The 16867-nt window shown below is 39.9% G+C and overlaps 1 protein-coding gene across 1 annotated transcript; it reads right to left on the bottom strand.

The window, feature by feature from the left end:
• Nucleotides 1-10136: 10136 nt before the first annotated feature.
• On the bottom strand, nucleotides 10137-16289 carry dph3 (diphthamide biosynthesis 3). The gene is made up of 3 exons (XM_061970755.2): nucleotides 16010-16289; nucleotides 12238-12312; nucleotides 10137-11333 (listed from the first exon to the last, which is right to left on the bottom strand). The coding sequence occupies exons 1-3, from the start codon at nucleotides 16115-16117 to the stop codon at nucleotides 11265-11267; spliced, it is 252 nt and encodes an 83-aa protein (XP_061826739.1). The 5' UTR covers nucleotides 16118-16289; the 3' UTR covers nucleotides 10137-11264.
• Nucleotides 16290-16867: the final 578 nt, after the last annotated feature.

Genomic DNA, 16867 nt, shown 5'->3' on the forward strand with positions numbered 1-16867 from the left:
TTGATCATACGGGTCCATCCTAAAAGTCCGGTTCAGGTCCATTCCCTCTGAAAACATCATGTCTGCTTGCCTGCACAGTCTAATGTGTGTGTGTGTGTGAGAGAGAGAGAGAGACCGTGTGTGCAGCTGGTACCCACAACCATCTGATGACATCAGTTCATGCTAAACAAAAGTCTCAGAACACGACCTGAGACTTTTCAACCCAATACTAACTATTAAAACCTTATACTACCTGATACTACCGAATAGTACCTGGTACTACCCAAAAGCTCTGAGACAGCAGTCACACTCTTAAATACGCTCACTGAAACACGTCGTCAACACGTGACTTCAAACACACACACACACACACACACAACACACACACACACACACACACACACACACACACACACACACACACACAAACACACACGCACACACACACACACACACACACACACACACACGTTATTAGGTACAATGGAGGTTAGTCAATGACAGTTTTAGTTGGTGTCCCTACAGTAATAATGTGGTCTTACCCGCTAAACAGGCAAAAAAAAAAAATAAACACCATCCATCCATCTTCTTCCGCTTATCAGAGGTCAGGTCGCGGGGGCAGCAGCCTAAGCAGACTTCTCTCTCCACAGCCACTTCGTCTAGCTATTCCCGGGGGATCCCAAGGCGTTCCCAGGCCAGCCAGGAGACATAGTCTTGCCAACATGTCCTGGGTCTTCCCCGTGGCCTCCTACCGGTCGGACGTGCCCTAAACACCTCCCTAGGGAGGCGTTCGGGTGGCATCCTGACCAGATGCCCAAACCACCTCGTAAATTACAGTCATTAAAAACGTAGAAACAAGCTTAAGCTCTTAAAACAAATGAGGGTTATTTTGTTTTCATAGCATTAACAATTGGAAAAAAATAAGGAATTTACTCATTATTTCTCTAATAAAATAATTAAACATTTTCATTTAGTAAATTATCCAAAAGGTGTTGTCAGGTTTAAACACTAATGACATATATTAAACAAGACAAGAAGCAAAGAATTAAACAGAGACAGAATTAAATTTAGCTAAATTTGAGCAGAAACGTCTGGTCCAGGGGTGGGCAATTAATTTTTACCGGGGGCCGCATGAGCAACCCGAGCACTACTGGAGGGCCACATCGACAATATATCAATTAAATTTTGCTCAATATTATTTTTGATATATACCGTAAGATTAATAATAATAATAATAATAATAATACTTCCATTTAACCTAACTTAACTTTATACCAAAAGCACTGCTTTGGAAATCATTTGTACCCCTTTCAGAGATCACATTTAGTTGCCCTTAAACATCCTCATGTTGCACAATGAAATGTAAGCATAAGATGAAGTGTGCATTCCTGTAACTTTCTCTAGTAACAGCATTCCATGATTAATATAAATAAATTAACATTAATAATAAATGACAGTAGAATAAGCACACGTATGACAGAGGAGTCATAGTGTAACTTTGTGTGGCGTTTGAGTTGTCCGACTTTTTGTGTGGCCATAAACGCACCAGTGGCTTAGTGCTATGCGTGTTGGTGACAGATGACAAGTTGGTTTTGGCCTGGTTTGTACGGCAGAAAATGACTAGTTTTTCGAGATAGAAGTGTTTTACTCATGTTTTTGGTGTGGTTATGGCTTAATATAAACAGTTTTGCTCAATAAAGTGATCGATATAATTCCTGTCCTCGAAGCATCTCCATAGACGTTACAATAATTGAACGGTGTTCAATTGAACGGTGTTGACGAACACCGTTAGGGCCGCTTGTTGTCACTGCCACTCAGAGTTGCATTGTAAAATTACACACAATAAATGTGTTTATTTTGTTTAGAATTCAGATGGGATTTGATTTGGTGCACGGCATATATTTGCTGTACGCTGAGGACGCTTGAGCAGTGCGCAATTGCGCAGGCGCGCACCTTAGAGGGAACGTGCTTGGCAGTCCATGTCTTGTTGAAAACACGCCATTCGTCATCAACTTTTCTCTTTTTAGCGTCTCGGGAGTAACCGTGCATCACTTGTCGCTGTGCACCTTCACTCACAGGTTACACACGGACATATGTCCATAAATAACACTTTTCAAAATAAAAGCAGCACAGTTGCATTGCGCGCACGACATAGATGTTTTTTTAAATTTATTTTGTAATTTGTGATTGCTGCCGTTCACACTCACTCACAATCACACACGCGCATACGTCCACACGGAAGTAATACAAATAACGCTTTTCAAAACAAAAGCAGCACCGTTGTATTGCACACTCAACAAAGATACTTTTTAAAATGTATTTTGTAATTTTTAATTGGCCTCACGCGGGCCGGACAGGGACGCACAAAGGGCCGGATGTGGCCCGCTGGCCGCAGAATGCCCAGGCCGGGTCTGGTCTGTACTCTTGCACAGTCTCCAGCACGCTCTGGCCAAAGATTGTACGCCTCCTCCTTTATTTGGACTTTCCCTGACCACATGGCAACAACTGCTTCCAAAGGGACATGGGTCATAAAAAGCGTTGCCTTTGGTTACAGAACAGTTCAAAAGAAAAGGTCGTAAAACAGTTCAAAGAAATGTTCGTAAAAGAGTTCAAAAAAGCGGTGTCTGGAACTTGGGCAGATCCTGCCTTCTCTCCGCTTTGTAGTCCTTGGGTTAAAACAATATATTTCTGTTGATTACAATACATGAAAGAAAACAGAACACCTTCATGTTGCTTCCCATCCTACACAGTGGAGTTTTACAAGCCTTCATCTTGGTAAGTTCAGCTTTTGGTCTTCTCGCTGGGAACTCATTTCAACACAAAGTTTTTGTGATAACTTAGATAAAATTATTCTAACAGGTGTAATTAATCATTTGGATGTATTATAAAATATATACAGTGCTTCCGGAAAGTATTCACAGCGCTTCACTTTTTCCACATTTTGTTATTTTACAGCCTTATTCAAAAATACAATACAGTTGTTTTGGCCTCAAAATTCTACACACAGTACACCATAACGACATGGTGAAAGTTGTTCACCACCAGCTGGAGGCAGAACAACTCGTTTGTGGCCACTCCTCCTCTGGAATAAGACAATCTTGGGGGAGACATCAAGACATTGTTGTAATATAGGCAGACGACAGGTGATGGTGCCAAAAAAAAGAAATTAAATAAGAAAAAGTGTTGCTATCCTTTATCACTTGACGAGTAACTATTGACTTAAAAAACAACCGAAGACAGTACAGATTGAGAATATGTTAGACGATCTTGTTTCAATGTGGAACAAAATCAATCAGTCAGTCAATCAACCTCTTTGTCAGACATTGTCACACCTTCTAATTATTTTAGTTTTACGCCTGCAGAAACACAGCAGGAATGCAAACACAAATCCCACTGCAGTTATTCATTTTAGCGATGATCAATTTATAACAAACAGCTGCTTACCAGTATTGTTGTTTGCAATGATTATTATCAATTTAAAACAGCAGTTGTGTTGAATGAGTGGCCTTAAACCTCCTCTGCATTGAATTGGCATGAATATTTATTGTGCCAATTCATCTTTAGCAAATGAAACATAAACATCAGTGTACTTTGTGACATTCTGTTACAATCAATCAGCTCTCATGTATTCACTTTTTGACTTATTTTGATAAGAGTAGTATTTCTGTCAGTACACTTCAGTAAGTGTATGTTTGACAGTACACTTTAGAAAGTATACGAGTGTGTACATATTATACTTAGTCACACAAAAAAAGAATGTGTTAATGCAGTGGTTCTTAACCTGGGTTCGATCCAACCCTAGGGGTTTGGTGAGTCGGCCTCAGGGGTTCAGCGGAGGTCAAAACACACCCGACTCATCGTGTAAATAAAAACTTCTCCCTATCGGCGTATTACGGATACGGCAACAGCAGAAGTCACACTGATTTGCAGGTGTCTAATTTGTTGTGAGTTTATGCACTGTGTTGGTTTTGTTCTTTGAACAAGGTGATGATCATGCACGGTTCATTGTGTGCACCAGTAAAAAAACATGGTAACACTTTAGTATGGGTAACATATTCAGCATCAATTAGTTGCAAATTAGTAACATATTGGCTCTTAACTAGTCACTATTAAGCAGAGGTGTGGACTCGAGTCACATGACTTGGACTCGAGTCAGACTCGAGTCATGAATTTGATGACTTTAGACTCGACTTGACAAAATGTAAAAAGACTTGCAACTCTACTTAGACTTTAACATCAATGACTTGTGACTTCACTTGGACTTGAGCCTTTTGAATTGACATGACTTGACATGACTTGCTACTTTCCCCAAAACCCAAAGATGAAAAAGTTATTCGGGAGCGCTCCGTATTTTTCATTGTGTACTTGTCTATCAGCGTTGCGTGTGTCAGCTGGTGTGGTCTCAGTACAACAGCCAATCAAATTAGATCTACTTTGTTTTCATCACACAGCATTCATCCAATCAAATTGCAGGACAACCAACGAAGAAGACATGTCCAAACCACACGCCAGTGAACAAAAAATGATACCTAAAATAATTTCGTTTGGGTATAAAAATTACGAGGTGGTCAACACAAAACGGTTTGCAGTATGCAACACATGCGGTTCGAAAATTACTGATGGAGAGGCAACAACTTCCAACTTCGTCCGGCATTTGAAGTTGCACAAAGAACGGTAAGTTTTGAATGTAAGATAACGTTTATTGGCTAAGTAACGTGACTTTTATTTGCTGTGTAGTTAAATCAGTGAGGCTGTAAACTCACTGCTAACGTTATAACGTTATTGCAAACACGGGAATCTGTTGCAGTTCACTACCTTATTCATACTTTTTGTTCAGTGATTTTTTTTAAGCAGGGTTACGTTAGTCAATATATCACACGTAACGTTAGACGGCGGTCAGCAGCACCGCGTATTTTAGCCACCTAAAAAAAGACAAAAATATTAAAATAAAGGTCAGTTAAAATGTATACTATATTATGAATATGTGTACCGTTTTAGCTAGCTTTCTGACATACTGTTGGTTGTTTACCTCAGTGGTCCCCAACCACCGGGCCGCGGCCCGGTACTGGTCCGTGGATCGATTGGTATCGGGCCGCACAAGAAATTATTTTTTTTTCTTTTCTTTTTTTAATTAAATCAACATAAAAAACACAAGATACACTTACAAGTAGTGCACCAACCCAAAACAACTCTCTCCCCCCTTTTGTTCTGGGCATTGAACATGAAGACTCTTCCTTCACTGTTCCGAGTGGCCATGAGAGTCTTGGCAGTGCCTGCCTCCAGTGCTCCAGTGGAGCGAGTTTTCAGCCATGGTGGCATCATACTACGCCCCCATCGTGCACAAATGACTGACAGAATCTTGGCTAATTTGGTCTTTTGCAAATGCAATGCAGCATAGGGCCCTGACATATAAAAAGTACAACTTTTTTGTTATGTTCACGTATATGTCATGTTTTTTCAATGTTAACACTTTTGTACAAATAAGTACATTTGCACTTTATTTTTCAATGTGTTTGTTCTGTAAAGGAATGAGTTAATGTTTAAAATGACTGGTTAATAGTGCTATTATAAAGTGCAATGTCAGCACAATTTTCTTTCCTGCAATTTAAAATGCACTTGTTTTAATAAATAAATACAGCGTTTGAAAAGCCTACACAATCTGTGTTAATATATTAGTCTGTGGTTAAAAGGACTTGAAAGGACTCGAAACCCAAAATGCAGGACTTAGGACTTGACTTGAGACTTTCCAGTGTTGACTTTGGACTTGACTCGGGGCTTGCCTGTCTTGACTCGGGACTTGACTCGGACTTGAGGGCAAAGACTTGAGACTTACTTGTGACTTGCAAAACAATGACTTGGTCCCACCTCTGCTATTAAGTACTTATTAATGCCTTATTCGGCATGGCCTTATTATAACCCTAACCCTCTAACCCTGGCCCTAACCCTCTAGCCCTAACCCTAACCCTAACCAAATAACTCTAAATTAAGTCTTTGTTACTTAGAATATGTTCCCCTAGTGTCCAAAAAACTCTAAATTAAGTCTTTGTTACTTAGAATATGTTCCCCATACTAAAGTGTTACCAAAAACATATAACTTTGTCTTGAATTTGAAAAAAAACATTGTATTTTTCACTAAAGAAGGGTTCGGTGAATGCGCATATGAAACCGGTGGGGTTCGGTACCTCCAACAAGGTTAAGAACCACTGCGTTAATGTGAAGACACAGTGGATGACATTGGTGAGTGTATAAATTACATGAAAATAATTGATAGAACATTAAAGAAGTATTAATTTGGAATAATAGGATATGTAAAATAAGTTGTATTCACCTTCCTCCTGCAATATATTGGAACCTCAGCAAAAGATACTTCTCATATATTCTAGTACAGTGGTTCTTAACCTGGGTTCGATCGAACCCTAGGGGTTCGGTGAGTCGGCCTCAGGGGTTCGGCGGAGGCTGTCGAGACACACCCGACTCATCGTGTAAATAAAAACTTCTCCCTATCGGCGTATTATGAATACCCCCAAACGATGTTCCCTCTAATTTTCCGTCTGATTTGCAGGTGTGTAATTTGTTGTGAGTTCATGCACTGTGTTGGTTTTGTTCTTTGAACAAGGTGATGTTCATGCACGGTTCATTTTGTGCACCAGTCAAAAAACATATTGTGGAGGTTGCCTCCCAGTGGGTTCTTGCTGATCACACACATGAGCTGGAGACCGGCATTCCGGGTTTAACAAAGTTTTATTTTTCATTAAAGATCTAGCACGACAGTCGACTTTTCAGTCCACTCCTCCGTGTTCCACGTGCTTCCGTCTCTCCAAGCCCTCCTCTTCCTCCTGCTCCCGGCCGCTACTGATAAGAATAACAGGTGATTTGACAACTAGCCCCAGCTGGGCAATCTAATCACCTGTCAGCTGTGTTCCAAAGCCGGCCCTGGCACACCCCGCTCCTGTAGCAAGCGGGCCGACCATGCCCCCCTCCACACATATACTGTAACTTTGTCTTGAATTTAAAAAAAAAAACATTTTATGTTTCACTAAAGAAGGGTTCGGTGAATGCGCATATGAAACTGGTGGAGTTCGGTACCTCCAACTAGGTTAAGAACCACTGTTCTAGTATAACTCCGACAATACACGGAAATACACTGAGCACCGTGACGATACCCCCACCTTTGCTGTCATTTGTCTGTGTTGAAGTGTGGCTTTTCACAATAAAAGTTGTCAGTGTGAAGGTCAGACTGCGGCCCTCGGGCTGCACAGCAACAGCTGATGTTTGCTTGCCAGCTGAGGACTCTTCAGCATCTTCCAGTGTGACAGGAAGTGTGAAACAGCTTTTTTTAAAGGTGTCAATTTCCGCAGGCAAGCATCAAAGAGTACTCTTTCATTTGACATGAGCCATTCAACATAAAGACCTGCTAACAAAGTCGCAGTCCAAATAGAAAGTTGCTACAAACATTAGCCTACACGAGTGACGGGTTCTTGTGTGTTTGTATTACAGTGTGTTAGACTGACCATACGTCCTCTTTTCCCCGGACATGTCCTCTTTTGCGGGGCTGTCCGGGCGGAGTTTCTTAAATGCCTCAAATGTCCGGCATTTTGAGTCAGGGTTGCATGTATTTTCAATGTACATCCAGGGTTAAGAAGGGGTTAAAAACAAAACAAATTGTGAAGGTGTGCGCACGCAGCTGCATTCGTGAGAGAGGGGCAGAGACAAAGAGAGCGAGGAAGTGGATTGATTGGCATACTTGCCAACCCTCCCGATTTTCCCGGGAGACTCCTGAATTTCAGTGACCCTCCCGAAAATCTCCCGGGGCAACCATTCTCCCAAATTTCACCCGATTTCTACACAGACAACAATATTGTGGGGGTGCCTTTAAGGCACTGCCTTTGCGTGCCAGCCCAGCCACACACTATTTATGGCTCTCCACACATGTAAAAGAATACCACGCATACTTGGTCAACAGCCATACAGGGCACACTGAGGGTGGCCGTATAAACAACTTTAACACTGTTACAAATATGCGCCACACTGTGAACCCACACCAAACAAGAATGACAAACACATTTCAGGAGAACATCCGCACCGTAACACAACATAAACACAACAGAACAAATACCCAGAAACCCTTGCAGCACTAACTCTTCCGGGACGCTACAATATACACCCCCCGCTACCCTCTACCCTAGGAAAAACTTGAAGAATAATGGGCTGCATGGTTGAGTCGCCAGAAGAAAGCCATCACTCCAAATTACTTTGTTCTAGAAGTTTTGAGGCTTGTCTCTGTGCTGTTTAGCGTAATGTAAGCGGGATACTTTGTGACATTTGCGCAGAAATGGCTTTCTTCTGGCGACTCGACCATGCAGCCCATTTTCCTTCAAGTGCCTCCTTATTGTGCATCTTGTAACAGCCACACCACCATTTTTCAGAGAGTCCTGTATTTCAGATGAAGTTATTTGTGGATTTTTCTTGCATCTCGAACAATTTTCCTGGCAGTTGTGGCTGAAATCTTTGCTGGTCTACCTGAATCCCTCATTTTCTACTTCTTAATCAGCGTTTGAACACTGCTGATTGGCATTCTCAATTTCTTGGATATCTTTTTATACCCCTTTCCTGTTTTGTGCAGTTCAATTACCCTTTCTCGCAGATCCTTTGACAATTCTTTTGCCTCCCCCATGACTCAGAATCCAGAAACATCTGTGCAGCACTGGATGAAAGATGCAATGGTCTGTCAGAAGACCAGAAACTCACTGACCTTTTATACACACACATTAATTACAAACAAACATGTCACAGGGTAGAATTGGAACCTTGATTAGCCATTCAAACCTGTTTGTGTCAACTTTTGTGCATGTTTTCAGATCAAAGTCACTGGGGTAAACTTTTGATCAGGGTCATTTGGGTACTTTTTGTCATTTTGATTTAAAAGGAGTAAACACAGTTGTTTGCCAATAAATAGCTTCACACAACCATTAAGCATGAGTGGAAGAAAGTTTTTTGTGTTATCATTCATATTCTCTGAAGAATGGCCAAGAAATCATAAATTCTCCCAGGGAAACTTATGAGCACAACTGTATATCAATGCTCAAAACTTTCTCTTAACTGGATTTATAGACAAGACAGAAGGTGATCATACTTTTACATAAAAGTAAGTTTTCCTGTGAAAGAATGGGTGTGTTTTATACATATAAAAAGATAAAAGCTCAAATGTTTTTTAATTCTATAAAAGTAAATAATGGGACGAATGAGTATTTGATCAAATTGGTCTTAATCAGCGAGCTACTACCAAGTCCCCAATCAATAATTATTTGCTCTTCTTATAGTCCATAGAACACAAGTAATATCTAACAACATTAATATGAATGTTGTTGCTCGGTTGGTAGAGCGGCCGTGCCAGCAACTTGAGGGTTCCTGGTTCGATCCCCAGCTTACAGCATCCTAGTCACGTCCCTTGTGTCCTTGAGCAAGACACTTCACCCTTGCTCCTGATGGGTGATATTTTGGGCCTTGCTCCCGTCATCAGTGTGCGTGATTGATTGATTGAAACTTTTATTAGTAGATTGCACAGTACAGTACATATTCCGTACAATAGACCACTAAATGGTAACACCCCCAATAAGTTTTTCAACTTGTTTAAGTCGGGGTCCACATTCATCAATTCATGGTACAAATATATAATATGAGCATAATACAGTCATCACATAAATTAATCATCAGAGTATATAAGCATATTGAATTATTTACAATGCGACAGTACACGGTGGTACAGGGGTTAGTGCATGTGCCTCACAATACGAAGGACCTGAGTTCAATCCTGGGCTCGGGATCTTTCTGTGTGGAGTTTGCATGTTCTCCTCGTGACTGCGTGGGTTCCCTCCGGGTACTTCGGCTTCCTCCCACCTCCAAAGACATGCACCTGGGGATAGGTTGATTGGCAACACGAAATTGGCCGTAGTGTGTGAATGTGAGTGTGAATGTTGTCTATCTGTGTTGGCCCTGCGATGAGGTGGCGACTTGTCCAGGGTGTACCCCGCCTTCCACCCGAATGCAGCTGAGATAGGCTCCAGCAACCCCCGCAGTACAGTATACTTAAGTGTTAAATCTAAAACACAGCCTCTTTCTAATCTAACTCAAGGTGAAAGACACGTGGCTCCCATGTTTGAGATGATTTTATATTTAGAATATTCTCATTTTGTTCGCAAATCTTTTTCAGTGACATTTCACACATTCAAAAATGAAACCAAATAATATATATAATAACTAGAAAGAGAGCACAGAGGTCCACCTACCAATAAAAAAAAAGTTCTGAATCCAGACAGTGTTCAGGATGAGCCAAAAAAATAATCACTTGTTCCGTACCCCATTTCTGACATTATATAAAAGTTGAAACAAAATCTACCCATAACTTTTTAAGTTATTTATAGCGGAATGAAAGAAACTGAGTGAAGCTTCACTTGTCAGTCATACACTGTATTTTTTTTCCTGTTGGGCCGCTAACATATACACACAGAAACATCATTGTAAAATACAAAGTAATTATCCGCCCAAAAAAATGTTCAAGAAAATTTGCCCATACCTTTTTTAATTGTTACTCACTAATTAACTGAAAAAAACTATAAAGCAATCACATAACCTCCTGGTGTAAGTAATAATACAACCAAATAAATACAATTCTTTACAGGCATCATGATTTTAATAGGAGTCATTGATTTATTTAAAATAATTGTATCATTAGCATGAAGAAAGTACTTGAGACATGCTATTGTAAGTACAACATGTCTTTTGCATTACATACGCAATGCCATGACTACAAATGAATAAAATAACATGAACATTGACATATTTACACATTTCTAATTTCATTCCTTAACAAACAACCTCAGCACACTTTCTCATAAGCTGCTTCGGGACTGATCACGTGAGCTATTACCTGATCATGTGACGAATCAACAGCGGTGATGACATCAGGAAGAGTACAAATAATAACATTAAATAAATATGAGTATTTGTCCACTGATCTGTGTTATTAATGTAATGTGTGGGATTGTTAAGTTTCTCGTGCAAAAAAATGCTGAATTTGTGTATTTTTCCATCAATTACAGAGCATAAAGCAAGTTTGTCAGCAATATAAAAATGTATTTTACAGCATGTGTAATGTAATGCCAGTTAGGGCATCATTATTACCTGCTGAGTGGACAATAAAGTGCAGAAACAAGTCCGAAAATAAGGCAGATGCATACATCAGCAGTCATCAAGGACACCTTTGTCCTTGTTTAGTCAAGTGTGAATCAGGTTTGAAGCACCTCCACTTTGCTTTCTGAAGGGGCCTCCAACACTTCTCCCACCATGAATGAGTCCTGAAAGAAAACATCATCATCAGTGCTGCTGTTGTCAATTTATAATAATAACAATATTTTTTGAACTTGTTTTCACTTTCAAAGCAGTCCAGTCTTTATTTTGCTTATCAGCAAAACTGCATTTAGCAGAAAACAAAGTATTACTGGTGTAGTGAATAGAATGAACACTTTGTTTTCTCTCTTTCAAGTTCATATTTACGAAACAAATCACTTTCAAAGGATTGTCTCTTATTTCTTGACTACGTACTCATATTGTGTGTGTCCCACCGACACGAGTTAATGGCAAGTGGTGACACAAACTGCAAAACCGTTTCAGAACAATATCGTATATTTAATGGTCAAATATGTAAGTGCAGTTTGAATTTGACGTTGGGCAAAAATAACAGCAGCCGCTCAATTTGACAAAAAAAATGGCAAATTGGCGTTATTTCTACTAGGTTTGAGGAAACACAAGGTCCTTAGGTATGAGACAGTATTATTTTCATCTAATTGTGGCACACCCACAATAACAGTCATGTGATATGCACTGACATGAATGCTGGTAAATGCAATTTTTTTTGATGCGGCTCTTGTATTGATGTGTGCAAGTGTTCCTAATGTTGTAACCGGTAAATCTAAATAACGTTAATAAAGTTTATTTTAAATAAAATTGGCACCTATGCATATCTAATACATAGTATCCAACACAAGGTCCAGTTACAATGATGTGAGGGGGGATAAAAGGGAGGCGTGAGTAAAGAGGCATTACATTACATTGCAGTTTTTCGCTACCCTGGACAGTCACGACCACAGTGCAAAACTGTTGTCCATAAAGGCATATTGTTAAGTGTTGGGGGGAGACCGATCGGTCCAGTACTATACTTCTTACCGTGGCATACCTAATTTTAAGTTTATGATTATTTACCTTGTCGTAGATAACCCTGACAATAAGCGAGCAGCTGGGACACGTTGCCACTTCTTCACCGTTTTCTAGATCCTCCTGTCAAAACACAGATTACAACAATAACATGCGCATGTTGAACAACAACATTAAACACATTCGCGTACAACATAAAGAACATTACACATGTTCACATATCACCCCAATAAGATTTTTGAGACACTAACGGTGCACCCTAAAAGTATTAACGGTGCTTCACTCTTTACACGTTTTGTTACATTACGGATTTCTTCCAAAATGGAATAACAGTACATTTGATTTCTATTCAAAATTCTACACACAACACCCAATAATGTAAGCATGATAAATGTAGTTTTGAAACGTATGAAAAATATAATATAATATAATAATCAGCACATCCAAGTCCGAGTACATGGTTCTCGCCTGGAAAAGGGTGGAGTGCCATCTCCGGTTGGGGAGGAAACCCTACCTCAAGTGGAGGAGTTTAAGTACCTCGGAGTCTTGTTCACGAGTGAGGGAATAGTGGATCGTGAAATTTACAGGCATATCGGTGCGGCGTCTTCAGTAATGCGGACGCTGTATCGCTCCGTTGTGTTGAAGAAGGAGCTGAGCCGGAAGGCAAAGCCCTCAATTTACCGGTCGATTTACGTTCCCATCCTCACCTATGGTCATGAGCTTTATGACCGAAAAGACAAGATCACGAGTACAAGCGGCCAAAATGAGTTTCCTCCGCCGGGTGGCGGGGCTCTCCCTTAGAGATAGGGTGAGAAGCTCTGTCATCCGGGAGGAGCTCAAAGTAAAGCCGCTGCTCCTCCACATCGAGAGGAGCCAGATGAGGTGGTTCGGGCATCTGGTCAGGATACCACCTGAACTCCTCCCTAGAGAGGTGTTTAAGGCACATCCGACCGGTAGGAGGCCACAGGGAAGACCCAGGACACGTTGGAAAAACTATGTCTTCCGGTTGGCCTGGGAACGCCTCGGGATCCCCCGGGAAGAGCTGGATGAAGTGGCTGGGGAGAAGGAAGTCTGGGCTTCCCTGCTTAGGCTGCCGCCCCCGCGACCCAACCTCAGATAAGCGGAAGAAGATAGATGAATGGAAAAATACAATATGATACATAATGTTGGCCCTGGGATGAGGTGGCGACTTGTCCGGGGTGTACACAGCCTTCCGCCCGAATGCAGCTGAGATAGGCTCCAGCACCCCCCGCGACCCCGAAAGGGACAAGCGGTAGAAAATGGATGAATGGATAATTTAGGTGCAAATATATTTGGAGACTTTCACACATTCCGGGATAGAAGTGTGGTGTACATTTTTGACGGAATTCAAGTTTGGGTTCTGGCTGGTGTATCTAAAGCAGGGGTCACCAACCTTTTTGAAACCAAGAGCTACTTCTTGGGTACTGATTAATGCGAAGGGCTACCAGTTTCCATCCATCCATCCATTTTCTACCGCTTATTCCCTTTGGGGTTGCAGGGGGCGCTGGAGCCTATCTCAGCTACAATCGGGCGGTAGGCGGGGTACACCCTGGACAAGTCTCCACCTCATCGCAGGGGCTACCAGTTTGATACACACTTAAATAAATTGCCAGAAATAGCCAATTTGCTCAATTTACCTTTAACTATATGTTATTATTAAAATGTAATGATATTTGTCTTTGTGGAAACACTGATCATCTTAATGATTTCTCACAATATTAATAGAAACAGACAAATATCAATATGCAACACTTTATTTTTATATTTTCTCTAAGTGCACATTTTTCAAATTGAACATTTTCAAATGATCACTTCTAAGAGAGTCTTGTGAAATCACAATATCCCATTTTAACTAGCTAGCCACTAACATTTTTTAACAAATCATGAATTACTTTGCACCATGTTTGTACAAATAATAACTCGTGTAAAATACAAAAGTCAACTCTAAAATGTTTAAATAAATCATGTCACACTTTGAACTGGACACCAAATCTGTTATCTGTTTCTTTGTCAGTTAGTGAGAAGACCAAGTCTTTAAAATATTTTCTTGGATTTTCAAATTTTATTTGAGTTTTGGCTCTCTTAGAATTAAAAATGTCGAGCAAAGCGAGACCAGCTTGCTAGTAAATAAATACAATTTAAAAAAATAGAGGCAGCTCACTGGTAAGTGCTGCTATTTGAGCTATTTTTAGAACCGACCAGCGGGCTACTCATCTGGTCCTTACGGGCTACCTGGTGCCCGCGAACACCGCGTTGATGACCCATGATCTAAAGACATCCACTGCTGTGCTGAAGACACTCTTTTTAGATCTTGCTTGTGTCTGTAGAACCAACACTGTTGTCTGAGGTCAAGCAGGTTCTAGCTCAGGTTTGTATGTGTGTATACATTGCTGTTAAAAAGATACAATATTATCTGGACCACAAGAAAGTGCAATTATTGGAGATTAGAATCATTATAGGTCCCCTTTAAATACCCTCTGCACACGTTAACGCACAGCTATGCCCACTACACACACAAGCACGTCTTCTACGAATGTATAGACCAGGGGTCGGGAACCTTTTTGGCTGAGAGAGCCATGAAAGCCAAATATTTTAATATGTATTTCCGTGAGAGCCATATAATATTCTTTAACTCTGAATAAAACTAAATGTGTGCATTTTTAAGTAAGACCAAAATTTTTAGAGTACCGTATTTTTCGGACTATAAGTCGCAGTTTTTTTCATAGTTTGGGGGTGCGACTTATACTCAGGAGCGACTTATGTGTGAAATTATTAACAAATTACCGTAAAATATCAAATAATATTATTTATCTCATTCACGTATGACTAGACATATAAGATTTCATCAGATTTAGCGATTAGGAGTGACAGATTGTTTGGTAAACGTATAGCATGTTCTATATCTTATAGTTATTTGAATGACTCTTACCATAATATGTTACGTTAACATACCAGGCACGTTCTCAGTTGGTTATTTATGCGTCATATAACGTACACTTATTCAGCCTGTTGTTCACTATTCTTTATTTATTTTAAATTGCCTTTCCTTTCAAATGTCTATTCTTGGTGTTGGGTTTTATCAAATACATTTCCCCAAAAAATGCGACTTATACTCCAGTGTGACTTATACATGTTTTTTTCCCTTCTTTATTATACATTTTCGGCTGGTGCGACTTATACTCCGGAGCGACTTATACTCCAAAAAATACAGTATAATAAGTCTCTTATTCTTTTTAATAAGTTATTCTGAAGGTAACCAATAATAAATAAAATACTTCTTACCATTAATGCGACATCTGGTGCTGTATGGTTTTGCTGATGGCTTTGTAGTCTGATTGATACGTGGTTATTTTTAACACTGTGATTACCAGCGGAATTATTCAATACTTATCGTGTTAAGCAATGTCAGCTAGGATTTATCTGAGAGCCAGATGCAGTCATCAAAAGAGCCACATCTGGCTCTAGAGCCATAGGTTCCCTACCCCTAGTATAGACCATGTTGAAAATGAACTCAATTACTACCATGTTGGTAACTAATAGCGTATTTATGAACGTGTCTGTATTCTAATGTATGTACACACAGGTGAAACGTGTTAACATGTTGGAAACAAACCATGATCTAAATAAAATGTATATATACACCAAATGTACAAAAGCTTCTGAAATGTCAGTAACAACTTGTTGACAGTAGAACATCAATAAACTCAAAAAGCATAGAATGGTATTTTTTTATGAAGATATTATTCCAAATATTACAATGCAAATGAGATAGGTTAGCTGTTAGCTTCACATTACTTACTTTGCTGATGGCGAATTTGTCTCCGCAGGGACACGGAAAGTAAAACATTTCTTCGTCTTCGTCGTATTCAAAGTCTTCTATCTCCACTTCGTCATGAAAAACAGACATTTTCACAACACATTCACTAATGACGAAAACATGAAATGATGCAATTAAAGGGCGAACTGATGAAAGTTTTAAAACGATGCCGGTGTGAGGATTGCGCGTTTGTAAAAACACATGCAGTCGCTGTTTGATGACGTCATCTTCTTCTTCTTTTCTGGTTTACTGGTGGTTGGCAAGCAACCTTCTAGTGTGCATTACCGCCACCTTCTGATGTGGAGTGTGGGCCGAAGCGGATCCCTACTCTATATTATTTTATTTAATCCAGTCTTTTTTAAATATGTGTATAATGCTTTGTAACCTACGTGTTCTGAGTCCAATCCTAAAATATCTTCCACTACTAACCCAATCTTCTCTTTCTCTAACTTATTTCCTTTTCTCTATTGTATTTCCTACAATGTATTAAAATATGTCCTACACTTTCTGTCTGATGACAACATTCACAAAGTCATGTATTATGTTTCTCTATCAAGTTCAATGAACTATTTAGATATGTTTGTCCTAATCTTATGCTAGTAATAATGTCTTCTTCCTGTTTCAATATCCATTTCTCTGTTCTCAATTGTTGATGACTGATGATAACAACCAAACCTACCCCCCCCCCCCCCCCTCCACACACCAAATTGTAAATAATGTAAATAAATCAATGTATACACCCTGATGATTATCTTGTGTGATGACTGTATTTTGATGATAGTATATATGATAGTATATATCTGTATCATTAAGTGGACCCCGACTTAAACAAGTTGAAAA

This window comes from Nerophis lumbriciformis, linkage group LG01 (genome assembly GCF_033978685.3).
Source record: "Nerophis lumbriciformis linkage group LG01, RoL_Nlum_v2.1, whole genome shotgun sequence".
Classification (NCBI taxonomy): domain Eukaryota; kingdom Metazoa; phylum Chordata; class Actinopteri; order Syngnathiformes; family Syngnathidae; genus Nerophis; species Nerophis lumbriciformis.

Coding starts and splice junctions, on each gene's coding strand:
- dph3 (XM_061970755.2), bottom strand. CDS start 16,117: ATGTCTGTTTTTCATGACGAAGTGGAGATAGAAGACTTTGAATACGAC. Junction 12,313..16,009: donor ACAAATTCGCCATCAGCAAA/GTAAGTAATGTG, acceptor GTGTTTTGACAG/GAGGATCTAGAAAACGGTGA. Junction 11,334..12,237: donor TCAGGGTTATCTACGACAAG/GTAAATAATCAT, acceptor GTTTTCTTTCAG/GACTCATTCATGGTGGGAGA.